The sequence below is a fragment of the Larus michahellis genome, chromosome 12 (genome assembly GCF_964199755.1).
Source record: "Larus michahellis chromosome 12, bLarMic1.1, whole genome shotgun sequence".
In the NCBI taxonomy this organism is placed as follows: domain Eukaryota; kingdom Metazoa; phylum Chordata; class Aves; order Charadriiformes; family Laridae; genus Larus; species Larus michahellis.
In genome coordinates, this window is record NC_133907.1 from 5795246 (window position 1) to 5815805 (window position 20560).

A 20560-nucleotide genomic window follows, 5' to 3' on the forward strand; every position below is an offset into this window, starting at 1 on the left:
CTACCTGTCTTTTAAATACCTCCATCACGACTCCACCACTTCCCTAGGCAGCCTGTTCCAATGCTTGACAACCCTTTTGGTGAAGAAATTTTTCTTAATATCCAAATCTAAACCTCCCCTGGCGCAACTTGGGGCTGTTTCCTGTTGGACTTGGCCTTGTTGAATCTCAAACCATTGGCCTCAGCCCATTGATCCAGCCTGTTCAAATCCCTCTGTAGAGCCTTCTGCCCTCAGGCAGATCAACACGCCCGCCCAACTTGGTGTCATCTGCGAACTTACTGAGGGTGTTCTCAATCCCCTCACCCAGGTCCTCGATAAAGATATTAAATAGAACCGGCCCAGTACTGAGCCCTGGGGAACACCACTCATGGCCATCTGCCAACTGAATTTAACTCCGTTCTCCACAACTCTTTGGGCCTGGCCATCAGCCACTTTTTCATCCAGCAAAGCGTACACCCATCCAAGCCATGAGCAGCCAGTTTCTCCAGGAGAATGCTGTGAGAAACAGTGTCAAAGGCTTTACTAAAGTCTAGGCACACAACATCCACAGCCTTTCCCTCATCCACTAAGTGGGTCACCTTGTCATAGGAGGTAATCAGGTTAGTCAAGCAGGACCTGCCTTTCATAAGCCCATGCTGACTGGGTCTGATCGCCTGGTTGTCCTGTACGTGCCGTGGGATGGCACTCAAGATGATCTGCTCCATAACCTTCCCCAGCACCGAGGTCAGACTGACAGGCCTGTAGTTCCCCGCGTCCTCCTTCTGGCCCTTCTGGTGGATGGGCGCCGCATTTTGCTGACCTCCAGTCAGCTGGGACCTCCCCATTTAGCCAGGACTACTGATAAATGGTTGAAAGTGGCTCTGTGAGCACTCCTGCCAGCTCCCTTGGTACACTTGCGTGGATCCTATCTGGGCCCATAGATTTGTGTGTGTCTAAGAGGTGCAGCAGGTCGGCAACCATTTCCCCTTGGATTATGGGAGCTATATTCTGCTCCCTGTCCCTGTCTCCCAGCTCAGAGGGCTGGTTCCCTGAGAACAACTGGCCTTACTATTAAAGACCGAGGCAAAGAAGGCATTAAGTACCCCAGCCTTTTCCTCATCCTTTGTCACTGTTTCCCCCTGCATCCAATAAAGGATGGAGTCGGGGACCTTGTGGGGAGTCAGGCATGGCTCTGCCACACTAAAGTGAAATAACGATGAAAACATGATGGTCCTTGGTGCTTTGCAATGACCACAAGGATAAAAATAACTACAACAGGGGTTTCTGGACACGTGCCCTCCCCCAGGGGGGCTCCTAGAAGCCCGTGGCTACCCCCAAGCAGTCCCCCATCAGGGAAGGTACCACAGTGACAGCACCAGCACAGCCACGACCCCAGTGCCAGCTGCCTTTATTGTCACCAGCTGCCTCCGACACAGCAGAGGCAGGAGGGGAGGGGGCCAGGGTTGGGTTGGGGGGGCCAGGGACCCACAGCTCTCAGTAGTGCTGGGTGACTCCCCAGTGAGGGACACAGGACTTGGGCCCCAGCGGTGCTTCTGTCCCCAGCTGTCGTCAAGGGCAAGGCGGGCAGTGAGGAACGCTGCAGCACAAATGGTAGTCTTCAGTTCCAGCAGCAGGGCCAGGGGGAGGGAAGGGACGAAGCGGGCATTGTTGGTGCTTGAGGTCCTTCTTGTCACCTTATCTCTATCCCTGGGGCTGAGAGCGAACATCTGCTCCAAGCAGCAGGAAATTCTGGGAGAAAGAAAGCAAGCGTGGGGCTGCGACAGGCCCTGGCAACCACTTTCTGTTGCAGGCTGCGGTGTTCCCAGCACCCACCACATTTCGGGGAAGGAGGATGGATGGGCACATGTGGTTCTGCCCGCCCCATGCCTAATTTTAGCCCTGGAAAGGCTGTGAGGACATTTCACAGCCACGCTTCGCAATAACTGTTCAGCATCCCCGTAGTGTCCCCGGGTATAAGAACTGGAGAATGATGTGGTGTTGTCCTTGGGGTGCTGAGCCCGGAGCCCCACCGCATGGACAGGAAAAGCGGGGCTCTGGTTTGCAGCTCTGCTGCTGGGATCCTGGCCGAGCGCACCCTCCTTCCCACCCTATCCCAGCACGGGTTGGGGAGCTGGCTTTCTATGCCATGCCGGCAGGCGGGGGGCTCGGGGCAGCAGGACGAGAACTGGCACCGGGGCTGGGTGCTCCCCACTCACCTGGTGAAACCGCACGAGGATATTGGAGAGCTGTATTCCCTTCGGCATTGGCAGAGGGAAACCTTGAGCTAACCTGGCTGGAAAAGACAACACACGTGGCCACATTGGGACAGGAATGGGAGCAAGAGGGAACACAGGCTGCGCAAAGCAGGCAGCCACCTCCTCCCTGCAGGGCCTTCTTGGCCTCTGTTCCTCCGGGGGTAGGCAGAGGAAATTCCTCCCAAGCTCCACTGAAGGGCTGGGGGCTGCATGTTGTGACGTGCCACCCCCACCCCAGGCCCCTGCAGCCGCCAGCCCCGCTCTGGCCCCATGTACTGGGGAGTCATGAGAAGCAGCGAGCGGGGGAGAGGGTCTGGAAAGCATTAGGATGTGCATCGTGCTCATTTTTTTCCATTGTGTTCACTGCTGGATGTGTGTCACAGCACCGAGAAGCTCCCGCTCGCTCCTGCCCATGGCCTGCCTCTGCCGGGTGCTTTTACTGCCGTCTCCTGCACTCGCTGCAGGCTTTACCCACTGATCAGGCTTGGCGACAGGGATTTAATTAGTGAGCTGGGTCTGCTCGGACAGAGCGACCTGGCCAGCGACTACCCCAGCACCCCCATTCCCCCCAGCAGGTTCTCACCGTTAAGACGCGGGAGCAGGATACTGGAAGCAAAGAAGTTCATTATGGACTGCAGCGATTCCACCTGTGGAGCGGAGAGAGGGAGAAGGAAAAGAGCTTTAGTCTCCAAAAGAGCAGGTAACCAGGTACTGGAGGATAATTAGGAGAAGAAACAGAGACAAGGAGCTGGGATGGGCACGTGCTTCGCCAAAGAACAGCAGCTTTATCCTGCCACACTGGTGGCATAGAAGTGTAGGGATGAGAGAGTAGGCAGTCCTCTCCCAGTCTCACAGGCTGAGGCAGGAGGTGTCCATGGGGTCAATGTGGAGCTTTGGTGCAGCCCCAGGTCCTGTGTTGGGGGACAGAGGGGAATGGTGGGGGCTCTGTTATGGGCAAGGATAACTTACCTGGAAAGTGCCAACATCTGAATGCTTCAGAGAGAGCTTCATCCTGCGCAGAGACAGAAGTGGTGCTGTAAAGGCTGTCCGAACGGAGGGAGCCATTCCCACTCTGGTGACACCTGTCAATGGCTGTGTGGTTCCCGCTTTCTCCAGCCCCAACTCATCCCCTCTGCAATGAGTCCCTAAGCCCGGGACCTCCCCACCTGACCTCTGTCCCTGGGAGCCCAGCAAAAAAGCACACCCCCAGCCACCCCTCCTGCACCACTCCCCTCCTTACCTGCCCATCTTCAGGCTCCCAACTATGTGGCCAGAGTTCACGTTAATGACAGCAGACACGTTGCCTGTCTGGGGAGAGAGCACAGAGCTCTGGCAGTGCTCAACCCACCTCACCCCAAACCAGACACGCAAGGGAACAGCTCTGACCAGCCAAAACTCAGGGGGACTGCTGCCCATCCAGGGGCATGTTTACATGCAGTGTTAAATCTGACATTTGTCAGCTTGAATGTGTTTCTGTTGGGGACATCTCCACTGCACTAGGACTGGGCTGGTTTTGGATGGCATCCGACAACGCTCCTGGCAGGATTTTGGCAGCAATGGCTCAGCAATGCTGAACGCAGTGGGAGGATCGTGCACAGCTCAAACTCCCATCTTTGCCCTGCTGAGATGCAGGGGAGAGCTCACCAACCGCCTTGTGTCAGCCAGAGCTGTGGCTGCACCGGGAGCTGCCCAGCCAGGACCAGAGTCACCACTGCAGGCTGTGCCCAAACTCACCAGGCTGAGGAGGAAGAGAGGAGCCAGGCTGGAGTTGGGAAGGATGGCGTAAGCCTGGATATCCACAACGGGCTTGAGGGAGAGCCCTCCTGGTCCGATGTTCAGGAACGGGGCAGAAGGGGTGGACAGCCTGAACTTCATCCGCAAGTCTGGGTACATCTCCTCTAGCTGCAGAGGAGCAGGGAGAGGGTAGGGGCAGTGGCACAAACCCCCGTTCCTGGGGGACACCACCTCGCACAGAGCAAATCCCCAGCTGTGCACGGCAGGAGCTCAGGGGAGGGAGGGCTGGAGCACTCACCTGGGGTACGAAGGCTGAGAAGGTGGTGGTGTCCAAGCGGAAGTCAACACCATTCGAGATCTGTGGCGGGAAGACAGTCACACTGGGACAATGTGACATGGCCAAGCCCATGGTGATATCAGCCTTTCTGTCCCCACACGCTGCTGTGCCCGACAGCCCCAGCCCCATCCTGCAGCCCCCAGCTCTCAGCCTCTGGGCAGCTCGTCGAGGGAGCCCTCCGAGACCGCAGGCTGCTGCTGGAGCTCCTCTGCCGACTGAACCCATTGCCTGGAGACACAGGTACAGCCCCTGTCCCACCTGCGCTGCTCACCATGGAGTCCGTGATTTCGAAAACCAGCGCTCCAGCTGCGTGGTAGGCAAAGCCGGCTGTGTTGAAGAAATAGCTGGAGGCCCCAAAGTAAACCATGCGGTCGTGATCCGGAGGCAAGGCCAGCGCCAGCGGAGGGAAGGGGACGGCAGAGCGGTGGGCCAGGGAGAAGAATTCGCCCTGGGAGGAGGGAGAGAGGTGAAACAGGGGAAGAGAGGGTGGTGGGACTCAGCCGCTGACACAGGCTGGCAAACAGCGTTTGCAGGAGGTACCTAAACCTGGTTCCCCACCCGCCTGCAGCAATGGCATCAGCCAACTCAAGCGTTCCCAGGGAAGACTCTCACCTTCAGTGCCACATCCAGGGACTGTGCAGTAGCAGTTGGGGGTGCCACCAAGGAGTAATCAACCCCAGCAATTGCATCTATCCTGGCTGTGACTGTAAAACACGGGACAAATGGATGAGTGAGAGGGACGTGGCACAGGAAAGCAGGGAGGAGATGGCCTCCACCGACATCCAGGCAGTGCCGTGCCTGGGCTTCCCGGTGCAACCGCTCAGTACCAGCTTCACGTGTGCTTGCTTCTGTTAGAAGTCAAAAATCACATTTCCCTCCTGACTGTGTCTCAGCCATGCGGACTAACTCCTTGGCACGAGGAATGGTCTGGTTCCCCTGGCTACGGCAGCCCGTGCCCCCGCCAGCTCCGGGGCACAGCTCATTGGAGGCTGCGTGCAGATGAGCAGTCTCTGCAGCCAGACAGTGCGCAAAGTGACAAGTCTCTGCTGATGTGGTGTTCCCCAGCTCCCAACTTGGGTGCGGAAATAGAAGGAAATGGGGAGTGGACACAAGGTAAACCCCTGCCCTCATGGCTGAGAAATGCTAGGAAGAAATGCTCCTAAAAACCTGCGCAGCGCCCGTCTTGTACCTGGCAGGGTCTGGACGTAAGGCTGGAGCTTGCTGTGCACAGACTTGACCACGATATCACAGACCTGCGAGAGAGAAATGCAGCGAAGCTGAGCACGGGCAGCTCTGCCGGCGGTGGCAAGTCCAGATCCCCCAGGTCAAAGCCTCAGCCGCGCTGTTTGCTTTGCTGCCTGGTGCCATTCTTCTACCTTGCAAAAGCCTGCTTAAATAAAAGAGCACACACCGTTTTTCACTGCTCATGCGGCAGCATATTAATTAAGTGTCCAAGATACAAGCAGGGTTTACCACAGAATCATTTAGGTTGGAAAAGACCCATAACATCATCGAGTCCAACTGTAAACCTAACACTGCCAAGTCCACCACTAAACCATGTCCCTAAGTGCCACATCTAGAGGTTTACACCTGCAAACTCCTGCTTGCAGCAAGCTCCCCACCCGCAGTGCAGCTCCATGGAGGCCCTTGGAAGCAATCTCACTTGTGCCCTTAGACTTTCCCTATGGCCCGTGAGTGAATTGTGCTGAGCAGCCAAGTCTTGGCTGAAACAGAGCAACTGAAAGAGGTAACCCACCCCCGCAGGGGCAGGACCACTAATTGCACCCACAAAGCAGAGCTAACCTGAGTTCCTAAAGCTCGGTGCTGCCAGGGTAGAAGAGCAAATCCCTCTGCTGCTGTCATCCATGGGTGAAACCCCAGCATCAGTGGGAGATTTAATTGTGGGCTAAACACCAGCTCTGGAATTTTACTGCAGGACACAGCCCTGCAGACAGCTGAGATGATCTGCACAAGCTCTCTTCTAATGCTTTCCCCATAATGGCACGGAAAACGCCAGGTAGGATCAGGCCATCATCTGTTCAACCGGGCATCCAGCCTGCAGCAGCTGATGGCGAGATGCAGAGCTCCGGAGGAGCAGTGACCACTCTGACAGCAATGCAGCCCCTGCTGTGCTGTGCCAGGGAGGAAGAGGAGGGACAGAGCCTTGGGCACGGCCTTATTGACAGAGGGTTGCTGCTCTTCCCTGTGCCCAGAGAGCATTCGTTCCTGGAACTGGGGGCACAAGGACTACACAAGTGCGTGCAGCAAGAGTAGGAGGCAGACACGGGCTGCCCCAGGGCACAGCCGATTCCAGCCCCTGCCCTCTCCTGCCCATCGCCCCTCGCACCACCTCGCACATAGAGAAAGACACTGAGAAATGTGTGTGGGGCAAAGGGGGATGCAGACGCCAGCACAGCTCCCCTCCGAGTCCTAGAGCTGCCCTCCTTCCAGGAGGAAAAACTGCAGTAAAGGCCTTTGAGCCCCAGCTTTGCCCTGCTGCCAGTCCATCTGCTGCCACAGCTCCTGCAGCCTTGGAAGAGTTGCTACATGGCATCGGGAATAGCGCCTGGGCAGGATGGGATCTGCTGCGGGAGTGGGATTTGCCTGTTCTCCAGCTGCCTCCTTCCTGAGCAAGGTTCACATCCAGGGAGGCTGTAACTCCTGCCAGTTAGCCTTGTAGTAATTATTGCTAACAGCTTGTTTCCATGTCTTGTTGCGGGTCTCCTGCACGTCCCCTTTTGTACCATGTGGACGGTACCGGGGCCTCCCTGATGCACCCCATTAAAACAGACGGCAAGGGTCTGAAACCCAGAAATAACAATCTCTTCCCCAGCGATCCCCAAAGCATACAGGAGCGCGGCCGTTCAAAGGACAGCTCTGGTCAGGTTTCCTCTGTTACACTGAGTTTGGCCGAGGCAGAAGATCTAATTAACTGACCACATGGAAGGAGAAGCCTTTGTTAATTAGGAACCAGTTATGCTGGGCTGTGGCAAAGGCCACAGTTTTCCAATTCAGCCGGAGCCACACGATGCTACGCAGACTGCAGTTAGCGATGCCCATTCCTCCAGCTTTCACCAAACTGGCAACACACCTGTGTGCTCTGGCTCTAGTTACATCCCTGCGTGTGCTCTGATCCTTCTAGCACCTCAGCGACACGTGAGGGCTAAGGACCTCCAGAAAAACCTGGTGCTCTGCCCTCCTTCACTCACATACCTTGCCCTCCAAGATCTTCCGGAATTTGGACTCAATAGCCTTATGGAAGAGGTTGTAAAGCCATCTGCAGAGAAAAACAGAGAGGAGTCGTCCTTTAGCTCAGAGGCTGCTGCAGAAGTATTTGTCCAGGAAAGGGAGACACTAGAGATGAGGCACATTTGGGAACATCATTCCCGTCCCCATTTGGCATCTAGCTTTGCCTCAGGGCTTACAGTAGCAAACAGACCTGCTTGTAAACCACCTGCACGCCAGTCTACTGACTGCCTTAAATCTCCTTAAACGTGCAGCCACAGCAGGAGACATTTGGCCAGATTTAAGTTCATTCAGTCGCACATCTGGATGAGAAGCGCATCGCAAGAGTCCAGAGACAGCTCGGCAGTGGTGTGCCAGTGCAGGCAGTACAGGGGCAGAAGGGGCAGCCTCCAGGGGACTGCAGATGTGCCAGATTCCTTGCACCAGGGCCTGGAAACCACCTTCCCATGGCGGATGGGCTACACACAGAGTATTTCTAAGCCTGGACGGTGAATTTACGTACCCCAACCTGCCCGAAAAGCGTACTCGGACGTTGGAGATGCGGGTGCTGCAGTAAGGGGTGCCAATGGTGGGTTTCCCGGAGGCGTCGTTGCCCAGCTTCAGGTTGATATTGACATAGACGTTCTCCACCCTCACGTCAAATGAACCATGGTCCCGGCTGCAGGGAAAGGAGGACAAGAACGGACGTTTCTTACCGGTGAGTCATGGCGAAGGCACGCTGAATCAGCCAGAGCTTTGGGACAGATCTATCTAGCTCAGGTTCTCCCTTGTAGCGAGCACTCAGAGGAGACCGAGAAGGCTTTTAAACTCAGGGAAACCCACTTTCATTGGAACATAAACTAGGAGAGGTAACCTTTAAAGGGAGACCTGGCTGGGCTCCCCCAGGTCGAGGGGCTCCCAGACATGCTTTGGGAATACAGTGGCTGCAGCCAGGCTGCGGGAAAGATAAGTTGGCACATCTGGAGAGAGCAAAGCAACAGCTGCCCAAACACAAGGGAGAGGGAGAGGAGAAAAAACCTGTCCAGACCCAGAGAGGGAGATGCAGAACAGAGAACCCGATGGGGAAGGGGAGAGCGAGGCACTTACATGAAGAGTAATTTCACCCGCCAGTTCCCGTTCACCTTGGCGTAGGCGTTGGAGATGGACACCTTCAGGCCAACGTTGGGGACAAGAGAAATCCGTGAGTGTGGCAATTGGAAACCACTAAGGTCCAATCTAAAAATAAATAAATAAAAAATAAGAGAAAAGGGTCTTGAGAAGGTGTGCCTCACTCCCGGGCACATGGCTGAATAGGGATGGAGGAGCAGGGCCACCACGCCAGCTGCATCCCCACCTCCTGACCCACCACAGCAAGACAATGCCTGTCAGGGAAGTGCAGAGCAAAGCTGCGCCTTTAGGAATATGGCAAAGCAGGAGCGTCTCTGCCTGCACCAAGGACAGAGCCAACATCTCTGGAAGCCTTGGAGGGGACAGGATGGTCCTCTGTGGCTCCCCATCATCCCCCACCACTCCTGCCCCTTGCATGGGTTTGAGGGGGCAGCAAGCTGCTCCTGAACACTCTCAGGGCTCACCTGGAGATCTCATATCGCACCTTCCCCAAGACCTTGATGCGAAAGTCACCCGAGAAGTCCGGCAGCTTCAACTGGGCCAGCTCTTTCTTCAAGACTGCAATCCCCTGCTGATGGGCTGCAGGGGCAGAAGGAGAGCGTCAACACTATGTGCTTCCTACAGGAGCAGGGAGCTGTGCACCAGGAGCACAGAAAGGGTTAAAGGAAAAATCCAGGCAATGCTCTCGATGCTTTCCACCTCCCAGGCTATCTTTAAAGCTAATCTCAGAGCACAGAGCCCTCTGAGCACACTGGCAACTGCCTGAAGGCTGCCTGATGTCTTCACAATTGCAATCGCCAGAGGAAGGTGGTGGCCAGCTGGTATGGAAAGTGGGGAGAGGTCCCAGGCCCTGCTCTCCAGGCTGGGCACTGTGAGAAGTGTGCGGGAGGTCCCAGGCACTGTGCCATCCCATGCCCAGCACCCTCAGGCAAAGCTGGATGGAGCCCACATCCCAGGCAGCAGCACAGCGTCAGTGGGTGCTGCATCCCTGCATCCATCTGGGAAGGGGAGTCACGTCCTGCTCTCCCGCACGGCTGGCAGAGCTGATGAGTAAATGAGCTGTTTCTCACACAGTGTATTTCAATCCATAACAGGGCTCTGCTGGAGCCAGGGCTCTGCCTGCCTCAATAAAACCAGCGCAGGGCCCATCCATCTCCGTCAATGTCCCCCCTGCAGCTCCCCACCTCCTCTCTCCTCCGCCGCTCACTCCTGTGGGGCTCACGGCTCGGCTGCCCAGACACGAGCCACAGGAGCGGGACCCTCCCACCCTGCGCCTCCCCCGATGCCACTGGGACACAGCCCCCCCGGGACCCCGCAGGGCTGAGCCCTTTGCAGGGGCTCCATGAAGGTGGCGGTGGAGGCAGACAAGTGCATCAGCAGGAAGCCCTGGGCGATGGTGCATTCAGCACCCTTGGCCAAGGATCCCCCCAGACCCCTCACACTCCATACGAGTGCCCAGCTCCACAGCTCAACCACAAGCACGCCTGCGTGAAGAGAAAAGAGAAGCTGAACCCACCATAGTCCAAGCCTGCCTGGGTGATCCTCACCACGAAGCCGGGGTTGGTGGCCCCAGTGAGTGTCAGGAACAAAATCAGCGCCCCGCAAGCCACTGTCACGCTCTGTGCTCCCATTCTGGCTTCTCTGTGGCACTGCTGCCAGGCTCCCCCTGCCCACACCACCTTTATATCCATGCCAAAACAGGATCTGCGGGCGAGGGAGGTGTGCAGAGCAGCTGCCACAGCCCACACGGGGCATCCCCTGCAGCCCCAGCGCTTCCTCCTCGGCCACTGCCCCAATCCTTTGCACTTGCGGCACCTGTGCCTACCACATGTCACAGCACACCTGCACCCAGTGGCACACGCGGTGCCTCACCTCACAGGCAGGGAAGGGACAGCAAAAACCAGGAGGTGACAGCTCAGTTTGCAGTTCTACATTGGCTGCAAACAGTCCCTGCCTGCAGCAGAGGCAGGTGCTTGGTGAAGCAGACCCACTGCGGGCATGGGTTTGGGAATTTATGGTTCCTCACCCCATATGAGCAGACCCCAGAAACCCCCACAACCAGCAGGGCTGGTGAAGGGCCACCTGCCTGGGCTGGGCGGCCACAGCAGGGCACCGGGAGTGACTAAATCAGCAAGGTGCCCTGTGCCTCCAGCCCCAGGCACGGGGCTCCATCGCAGAGCAGGCACGCACAGGAGACGTCCAGCACATCAGGAACAAACACCAAAGGCAAAACTTTAGGGGCCCTCACGTGTCACAGCTCTTGGGCTCAGGATGGCTGGAGATGGGTGCGGGAGCTGGGTGCAGGCAGGGGCAAAGGGGGAGCAGCCCCACAGCCCCCAGCCAGGAGAGCAGGGCCAGACCCTGCCCAGGCTTCTGGCAGCAATAATCACAGAAACATGGTGGGAGTGTTGGAATGGAAGGATACAGGCTCTTCAGGAAGGACAGCAGAAGATGATCAGAGGGCTGGAGCACGTCTGCTATGAGGACAGGCTGAGAGAGTTGGGGTTGTTCAGCCTGGAGAAGAGAAGGCTCCAAGGAGACCTTATAGCAGCCTTCCAGTCCCTAAAGGGGGACTACAGGAAGGATGGGGAGGGACTCTTTATCAGGGAGCGTTATGATAGGACATGGGGTAATGGTTTCAAACTGAAGGAGGGTAGATTTAGGTTGGATACCAGGAAGAAATTCTTTGCTGTGAGGGGGGTGAGCCCCTGGCCCAGGTTGCCCAGAGAAGCTGTGGCTGCCCCATCCCTGGAGGGGTTCAAGGCCAGGCTGGACGGGGCTTGGAGCAACCTGGGCTGGTGGGAGGTGTCCCTGCCCAGGGCAGGGGGTTGGAACTGAATGATCTTTAAGGTCCGTTCCAACCCAAACGATTCTGTGAATCCTTGGAGCCTCCCCCCGAGCCCTGCCCATCCCCCAACCCCATGCACAGAGGTGAGGGAAGAAGAAATGATTTAAGTTACTTTCATTTCCCGTTGGGCAAGCGTCAGGACCCGGCCCAGGAAACCCACTGTAGCTGATGCAGGCAGATCTCATGCTGGATCCAGGGAAGTCCTGCTTGCCAGAGGACACATCCCTCCATCGGGCACTTGTGAAATGCAGCTATTGCTCAAGCACAGCCCGTGGCCGTGCCCTGCGGGGCTGTGACCACAGGAGGCCCCAAGGGACAGGGCGTCCAGAGCCTGGGTGTCTGTGCTGGAGGACCTGACACGTGAGAGATCAGGGCTAGGGCTCTTGGATCCACTCTGCCTTTCTTCCCCCACGTTTCAGATGCTGGCATGTGCAGGCTGCCTGGCAGACACACAGCAAACACCCACCAGACTGGCATGCATGGCTACATCTTTGAAGAGCGGCACCACAGTTGTTGTCTGCTCTCGGACCCAGGGCAGGAAAACAAAGGCACAGCAACCCAGCAGGTCTGATGCTGATGGTGCCTGCCAGAGTGGGACAAACGGCCCAGGGAAGAGCCGTGTCCCACAGGCACCCAGACAGCATCCATGGCCTGTGATGCTCCCACCAGTGCTGGCCCCAATCCATCCCTGAGGTCCAGGAGCCCATGGGCAGAACTTGTTTTCCCCAGAGAGAAGAAGCCAAGAGCGGAGGAGAAGGTTAAAACGCCAAATCCACATTTGCAGCCCCGTGGTGCCACAACCTTGCCACTGCCTGTTGCCAGCGTTTTGATGGATCTTGCTTGGTGCGGAGGAGAAGCTCCCCAAACCCACACCTCCATGACACCATATCTCAGCAAGGCGGTTTCAAAACAATATTTAAGACATTCAGGATGAGCATTGTGGAACCAGAACCTCTTCCATGAGGAGAAATGAAATTATATAAGGAGCAGCACAGAGAGGAAGCAAAACCAGAAAGTCTTCCTTCTGGGTTTGAGCAAATTTTAAAGTTGAACTCAAAAAATCCTTCAAACAGCACAAACCCTGACCAAACACTCCTGTGTTTGGCAAGGAACGGTTGAAACCACATCTAAAGCCCAACACCGCGGGCTGTTCCTGGTAGTGCTTCCTGCGAGGGATCACAGCAGGTAGTTGAGTGTGAAATCCTGCCCTGAGCCTTCGGAGGGGAAAAGGCTTCGTCTCACAGGTTGCTGCTGGGGAAGGACTGGTCCCCCCCAAGGCTGCCAGAGCTGGGCTGTGGTTTGCTGGGCTGTATGTGCAGGAAAGGGCCACCGTCAGGTGGGAGCCAAGAGGCTGGGAAGGCAGGGAGCGGCAGCAGGTCCATCTCCTCTGCTGCCAGCTGTCCCTTACCCAGGGCTGTGGGTCAGGACACCCTCCCTGCTGTCCCCAGGCCACGGCTTCCTCTGGGCCCACACGCTCCTCAGCACGTGCAGGCAGTTTCTGATCCTGCCCACAGGTCTTTCTGCATCCCTCATGTGTTGCAATGCCCCAAACCACGCCGCAATCGCATGCTGGGGCTCCCTGGGGGGACCTCAGGGGTTGAGCTGTGGCTCTGTTCCATTCCCAGCAGCCACCAGCTTGGATCCGCTGGGCTTGTGGCCACAACAAGCCCTTTCCTGGGTGAGCAGCCAGCAAGGACTGGGTATATCCCAGCTGTCCCCAGGACAGCCTTTGGCAGACGCCGGGCAGCGCGGCAGGCGTTATTGATCCTTGGGCTGGGAGCAAGGACATCCGGACATGTTTGCCTTCTGCAAGAAAATCCGGCCACATCGGTTTGCCACAGTGCCACAACCGTCCCGGGAATTCCCCAGGGCCCAGGCAGCACATGCTGGTGCCAGAGGCATCGCTGCTGCCGCTCGTTTGGCTTCCAGCCACATTGAGCTCCTTCCCAGGCAAGGACCCGACAGGGGCCGGATTCACCCCAGCCTTTGGCAGATGTAGGGCAGCGCAGCAGGCGTTATTGATCCTTGTGCTGCGAGCCGGACGTGCTTGCCTTCTGCAAGGAAATACAGCCACATCTGTTTGGATCCACTGGGCTTGTTGCCACAACGAGCCCCTTTCTGGGTGAGCAGCCAGCAAGGACAGGGTGCATCCCAGCTGTCCCCAGGACAGCCTTTGGCAGGCGCAGGGCAGCGCGGCGGGCGCGATTGATCCTTGGGCTGCAAGCAAAGGACGCTTGGACACGTTTGCCTTCTGCAAGGAAATCCGGCCACATCTGTTTCCCCGCGGTGCCACAACCACCCCGGGGATTCCCCAGGGTCTGGGCAGCGTGCGCGCTGGTGCCAGAGGCATCACTGCTGCTGCTGGTTTGGCTCCCGCTTGCAGCTGCGGGGCAGAGCTGTGACCGGCAAACACCCTGCTGGGGAAATGCAGGGGAAAACCCAGGTACTTGACAAGAAAAGTGAGAACAACCCAGCTGGTCTGGTGGAGGGGGGGGGGCAGGGCGGAAATTGGAAAACAGAAGTCCGCAGCCAAAACCAGAACCTCTTTCTCTCCACTTCCAGCCAGGTCAAGTTCGCTGCCACCAACAGGACAGTGCTCTGAGCAGGCACAGCCACCATGGTTGTCCCCAGACCCGCAGGGACTTCACCCAGATGTCGGTGAAATACTGCCAGCACCCAGGTGCAGGGGAGCTGTGGCTCGTGCCCGCTCCCACGTGTGCAGGACCACTGCCAGCCTGACACTGCCCACTGTCACCTGCAAGTCCCTGACAACCTTTGATCCTCCAGCATCTAAAAATACAGCTGGGGGACGCGCAGGGGCTCCTCTGCTGTTGTTTTCCCAGCTGCAGGATCAGTGTGACCCAGCCCCAGCTGTTCCTGGAGCCGAGAGGACTCTCCGCCAGCACGGGGTCGCTGCTGACGCCAGCCCTGACCGCTGCATCAAAAACAGGCGACTGGGAACACCCGGGGACCCGAGAGCTAAAAAAGCAGGAGCCCTGTGGGACACGGTGAGCAGCTGCACCCGGCAGACAAGGACCCTGGATGCAGGGACACAGCCACAAGCAACGAGGCTCCCAGCAGAAGCTGGTGTCATGTGTCCTGGTGACATCCTGGGGGTCCCCCAGGGACCAGCGCTGCAGCCAGGGCGTCTTCTCCACCCGCTGAGGGCTGCCATCGCCCCCAGACAGGCAGGCTCCTCTCGCAGCACGCCAGCTTGTGACATGAGGTCTGTGAGCCTCATGGGAGACAAAAGGGGACGCAGAGAGCCGAGGGGGATGATTTTGCAGAAAAGTAAAAATAAAAATGCAGGAATGGTGACCTCAGGCAGAGCCCGGGGGGGATCTGAATGGTGGCTCTGTGCCGGCCGAGGGGCAGGGCAGGAGGCCACATGCAGCCTGTCCCAGCAGCTGCTCGGGACAAACAGGACATGGAGAAAGAGAGCAAAAGAGAGGAGGGTGAGCTCATGGGGTCAGGGGCCCTGGGGTGGCAGGGGCACCCAGGAGGCTCCCAGGAGCTCTGCCTTTTGCTGGGCAGGCTTGGTCCCCAGCACCTCCACTCCCACTCCACTCCAAGCCTTGCCAGGGGGCGGTAGGAGGGCGCGGGGAGGTGCTTTGGGGTGCTACAGGGTTGTAGGGCTGGATGCCACCACGCTGGGTGCATTCGCAGGGTGGGCTAGTTTAGCACAGCTGATAAGAGCACCCCAGGACCCAGGCTGGGAGCTGCTGCCCTCAGGCACTCCACAGTGCCAGGGTGGTGGGGGGCCACTGGGCTTGGCTTCATGTCCTTCCCCTCCTGCTCACCAGTGCCACAGAGGGATCCTACCTGCTGGTGTGGGACCTGGTCAGCCATGCTGCCTCCCTCCTCTCCCGGCCCCGGTGCCTTTCAGAAGGCGTATGAGCCAAAGTAAGTTCTTGGGCTCATTTCCAAGGTAACCAGGCAATTAAAGAAGGTCAGAGCATGAGCTCATGGTCTCCTTGCACTCAGTGAAACTATAAAAAGGCTGAAGCAGAGTATGTGAACTAGTGCAATTAAAGGAGCAATTGGCCACTGGTGGGGAAGGGAGGAGCTGGCCCAGCGGGCCCCAATTTGCATGAGGGCTCCTGGGCAGATGGCTTGGGCTGGGTTTGAGCTGAGGGACAGCCCTGCACGGAGCTGTGGTGGTTCCAGTGGGTCTGAAGTCGTGCGATGGGCTGCAGCCGAGCACTCCAGCCCCGCTCCCCACAGCCCAACCTCTGCCCACCCTGCACAACCACCGGTGCCTGAGCCCTTGCAGCACTCGTGATCTGTACTGGCGACGAAAGGGCTCTTGCTAGCTCCCAAGGAAATGGGAAGCGAACGCAAAGCCCTCCCTGGCGCCGTCCTCCCTCCAAACAAGCCAGCAGCCCAGCTGTACCTCCTCCCGTCTCGGCTTGTTTTCACAGCGTGTCCTTTGGCCGCTCGCTAACCCCTGGCCGAATGTTCGTTATCCAGACTGCCCCGGCGGCTTGCAGCCCACGCTGTGGCCATCCCACCCGTCCCTGGTCCTGTCCCATGTCCCAGCCCTAGTCCCATCCTTGAGCCCGTGCCCATGAACATGACGGTGAACATGATTTCAGCCTGAGCAGGGAGCAGAGGGTCCGGGAGCGCTGGACACCGTGCCCAGAGATTGAAGAGCCGTGCTGAGCAGCAGCAGTTTGCGTTAGGATAGACCAAATCTGTGGCTTTGGCTCTCACGCTGATTGTTTTTGTATGACTTTTGGTTGTTAACTCACACAGTTCAGCCTTCAAGGAGGTACTTTCCATCGCTGAAACATCCCAAGAGCCATAAGAGACACTTTTCTTTTAGGCCAATTCAGAAACGAGAACTCGGAGCCGCGCTCAGTGCTCTGTTCCGAATACAAACCAGCCCTGACAGGGCCTGTGTTTGTTTAAAAACAGGGAAGCCACCACCGATGCTGCGTGCCTGCATGTGTGCACACACGCAGCTTTGCCTTTTCCCGCTGCCGTGAAGGATCCCCCGAGCCGGGAGCGGGGGCTGCTCCGGGGGCCGGGGGGCGGCGGAGCGACCCTGCCCGGCACCGTGCCGGGGAGGGGTGGGGGGAGTCCGGGCAGGACCCACCGGGTTTTTTTTAATCCGGAGGTTTTGAACGCACCCACCGCCATACACACACTCTCCCGCCCCCCCCCTCCCGGCCCCCAACTCCAGGGGACGGAGCCGGCGCCGCGACTCCCCCCCGCCTCCCCGCCGCTTCGGGGCACCGGGCGGGGAGCACGGGGGGAGCTCCCCGGGAGGAGCCGCCGCCGCGGGAACACACGGCGGCTGCTCGCCCCGACCCCCCCGTTCCGTTCCGTCCCGTCCCGTCCCGACCCCCCCGTTCCGTCCCGGCGGCTCTCGCAGCCACGGGAGCGGAGCCGGGCGCTGCCCGAGCCGCCCCCCGCCAGCCCCCTCCCCCGGCCCGCCCCGCCGCGCCGCGCCGCGCTCGCTCTTTCTTCGCCTTTTCTTTCTTTTTCCTTTTTTTTTCCTTTCCTTTTTTTTTTTTCTCCCCAGAAGAGGCGCGGCGGGCGGAGGGAGCCGGGCCGGGGCTGATGGGGCCGGGGCTGCCCGCCCCCGCTCGCCGCTCGGGGAGGCGCCGGCGGCCGGGGAAGAGTCGCCCGTGGACCGGCGAGCGGCACCGGGCGGGAGAACCGGGGCGGTAGGGAAGCGCTCGGCCCCCCAGGAAGGAAGAGGGAAGGGACAGTTGGGTGCCGCGGGGCCCCCCCGGGACCCTCTGCCACTTCCCAGTAAACATGGTAATTCCTTCTGCTTTCCTATCCTTTCCGCTGACCTTCCCTGCTCGCTGCCGGCCCCCGCGACCACCTGTGGCCCCCAGCCCTCCCGAGCATGGGGTGGGCGTCGGGAGCGATGGCGGAGGTCGGGTGCGAAGGCGGAGGTGGCCGTCGGCCGCTCGGGCAGACGCGTGTGGGGCTGCAGCCCGCGATGCTTAAAACTTCCCTGCCAAGTTTGGCAGGGAGCTGGGGTGCAGCAAGTGGGTGCTGCTGCGTGAACCGTGCCTGGCATGCGGGTACGGGATGCTCGGCGCATCGTCCCTGGGCTGGCCATCTCGGTTGTCACCGCAGCCGTCATGCGCCGTTGCCCCGGGTTCCTGGGCGATGCTGCGCTGAGCGCTGGCCTCCCACCCCGCCGGGCTGGGGCTCTTCGTTAGCGTTTGCATCGTGCCCTGCCAAAGTTGCTGACAGCGAGACAGGGAGAGGAATTGTTATTCAGGGCTGGTCCTGGCGCTCAAAACTCGCTCCTTCCTGAGCAGCAGGGAGAAAGGAGATGGAGCTGAGTCACCCTGTGGCTTTGGGTACGAGTTAAACAACTTTACAGCACCAAAACACCAAAGCCCAGCTCGTCTTGTTGGTGTAAACCACTTTAAAAAATATGGGTATTTGGGGAGAAATATCAATCTCTATTTAACAGCACTTTGCCTTATTAAAATGGAAATAGCTTTGCAAATGTAAATCTCCTTATGCTCTCTAATGCCTTTTGTTTCGGTTCTGCGCTCCCTCGCAGCTGGCGGAGGGACGGGGGCTAATTGGTTGCTTTTGGATTTCTAATGGCTCCCCGGCCGGCCTGGCCTCAGCTTCTCCCACTAACGCAGCACCGCTGCCCCGTGGTTACCCCAAAACCTCCCCTGGTGATGAAGTGCTTTGTGACACTCAATGAAAACATGTTTAGTCATTCCAGGCCAAAATACTCCCTAGCACAACCCAGGCTGTGTCTGGTGCCTCCATCAGTCAGTTCTCTCCCGACGCTGGCTCACGCTGTCCCCGCTGCTGGATAAAGTCCTGGCGTTTTTATTCCTTTGACAGGGGAGCGGCTTTGTTTATTCAGTCCATTCATCCTCTGGGGCGTCCCTTTGCTGTCGGGTTTTGATGGTGGTTTGGAAGACATTTCTTTTTTCCCCCCCTGCAACAGGGCTGTCCCCTCCCCCAGACACCCCAAGTTTGTCCCAGACGGTTTACCCAAATTCCAGGCATTTCTCCCCAGCCGCCAGGGTGTGGGACTGGGCGATGCCTGGCTGCGTGTGCCAGGGGCGGCCGCTCCGGGGTCTGGGGGGATGGTGTTGCGAGAGATGGTGCGTGTGGGATGGGGCTTCTGGAAGCGTGCGCCTTGGCCTCGTCGGACCGTGGTCTGCACCTCTCTGCCCCGGTGGCACGGCCAAGCTGGAGGATGACCGGATTTGGGGCTGCCCATCACCCCGTGGCCACAGCCTGCCCGGAGCTGACCCCCAGCGGCCCCAGTCTCGGGGGACCTGGCTTCTCTTTCTGTTTTCATTTGCTTTTTTATCGATGCGCCATGAGCTCAGCTGGGAAGAGTTCCGTTCGGTTTCAAGGGAGCTGGTTGCACGTGCCAGGGCTGTGCAGGGGTGACTCTGGGCAGCTGGCTCTGGCAGAGGCAGGACAGGCAGGGCTGGTCCATCTCTCCTGGCAGCACCGGGAGCTGCACAGATCCCCCTTTGCTGTTGCAGGCAGCGGCTCCTCGCCTCTGTGTGGAGACAGGGAAGGAGCCGAGTTCGGTGGTGCCCAGCGTGAAGGTGGCGGACACCCGGCCGGACTCGGTGCCTGGGAGCTGGGCTTTACCCTGCAGCAGGGCTTTTCCAGAACAAGGTCTCCCGTCCCTCCTAGGGAGAGCCGATGCCCTGGTGTGCAAAGCAGGACCAAGTGTGAGAAGACAGGTGTCCAACAGCAGAAAGGCTGGCAGCGGAATCAGGTCCCTGAGAATGGCCTTGCTGTCCTCCTGCTCTGCCCAGGCCCCGTGGCTTCTCCTGCCAGGGCAGGAGATCTCTGTGTGGAGACAATGGAGAAAAAGCCAAGAAGAATTAACCAAAGCGTGACTGCAAAGTGCTTTAGCTAAAGAGCATTAAAAGTAATTAAGCTGAATTAACTGAGTCCACTTTGTCTCTCTATGGGCTTCCAGGCCAGGGATTAGCTGAAGGTGGGAATTAGTTTCAGGCAGCTAACCCCACCTTCAGATAATCCCACCTCATTTCTGGGTGCCCGTGCAGGAGCACGAGGACAACAGCAAGCCATGGCTGCCCCAGGCACAGGACCTGGCTGCTGCCCCGGCTGCTGGGACGATGCTCATCCCTGCGTCCGCTCCCCAGCGGCTGCCTGCGGCGCTGGGGTCCCTCTGCCGTGACATCTGGAGCCCAGCCCCAGGTGATGACCTTGGCTTTGGCGTGGGCTGCGGCTGGTGGCAGATATAGGGGCTCCTCTGTACCTGGCGGCTGACAGAGGTAACCCACCACACTCTGCAGGAGGAGGAGGAGGAGGAGGATGAGAGAGGTCCCGCTGCAGAGCAGCAGATCCCCGGCCAGCCAGGCTGGGCCTGACCCTGCACAAACCTGCATATGTCCCACAGCAGCACCAATTCCAACAGAAAAGGTGCCATTTGCGCCCCCCCCGCCGCCATCCCCAGCGTGATTTGTTGTTTATCTGAGTTTCTCCTGCAGAAATACCTGCCAAGGAGTTGGAGAAGTCTCTGTCTTTCCCGCTCGCCAATGGGCTCCTTTTGGCAGCCATGTCTGTAGTCACCTCCGCACTGCCTGTAACGCAGCTGGGATTTAATGGGAGCCGTCTGATGGCTTCCCTCCATGTACCCACTGCACCAGCCGGGTCTGCACAGCTGACACCTCCTGCAAAGCTGGGAGAGCAAACTCAGAACCGCCAGTTTACGTGTGGCATGAAACCAGCATCCTCACCGCAGTCGGGAAGCGGCGCAGGAGAGGGGGCTGTAGCCCGGCAGAGCGCTTCGCAGAAAACGCTCGGAGGACTAATTTTGAGTTCGGCGAATTCAGCGATGAGTCTGAACCAAAACACCCTATCCATCTTCCGATGTTTGTCCTTCCTCCCATCCGCTGCATTCCTACAGCGAGCTGCTGCTGAGCCCGGCACATCCCCACGCTCCATGTCTGGCTCGCCTTAACCCCTTGGCTGCTGCGGCTTCTCCACCTCCGCATGGACGGCATTTCCGAGTGGGGCAGCAGGATGTGCTCGGGGCTCATCTCAGGCTCCTTAACCCACAGCCCA

General features: G+C 58.5%; 1 protein-coding gene across 4 annotated transcripts in view; it reads right to left on the bottom strand.

The window, feature by feature from the left end:
• Positions 1-1370: 1370 nt before the first annotated feature.
• The window catches only part of LOC141750230 (bactericidal permeability-increasing protein-like), a 63397-nt gene continuing 44207 nt past the window's right edge, over positions 1371-20560 (bottom strand). For 3 of the 4 annotated variants that reach the window (XM_074604980.1, XM_074604979.1, XM_074604983.1), the window contains exons 3-16: positions 9123-9237; positions 8638-8766; positions 8054-8209; positions 7519-7582; positions 5495-5558; positions 4918-5009; positions 4577-4753; positions 4267-4326; positions 3969-4136; positions 3475-3542; positions 3204-3246; positions 2818-2881; positions 2196-2272; positions 1371-1728 (exon numbers count right to left, since the gene is read on the bottom strand). In XM_074604980.1, the coding sequence (XP_074461081.1) occupies positions 1681-1728; positions 2196-2272; positions 2818-2881; positions 3204-3246; positions 3475-3542; positions 3969-4136; positions 4267-4326; positions 4577-4753; positions 4918-5009; positions 5495-5558; positions 7519-7582; positions 8054-8209; positions 8638-8766; positions 9123-9237 (1325 nt within the window). In that variant the 3' untranslated portion in view covers positions 1371-1680. Of the gene's footprint in view, positions 1729-2195; positions 2273-2817; positions 2882-3203; positions 3247-3474; positions 3543-3968; positions 4137-4266; positions 4327-4576; positions 4754-4917; positions 5010-5494; positions 5559-7518; positions 7583-8053; positions 8210-8637; positions 8767-9122; positions 9238-10174; positions 10661-20560 lie in introns of those variants that run through there. The other variant, XM_074604978.1, reaches the window with a different exon arrangement.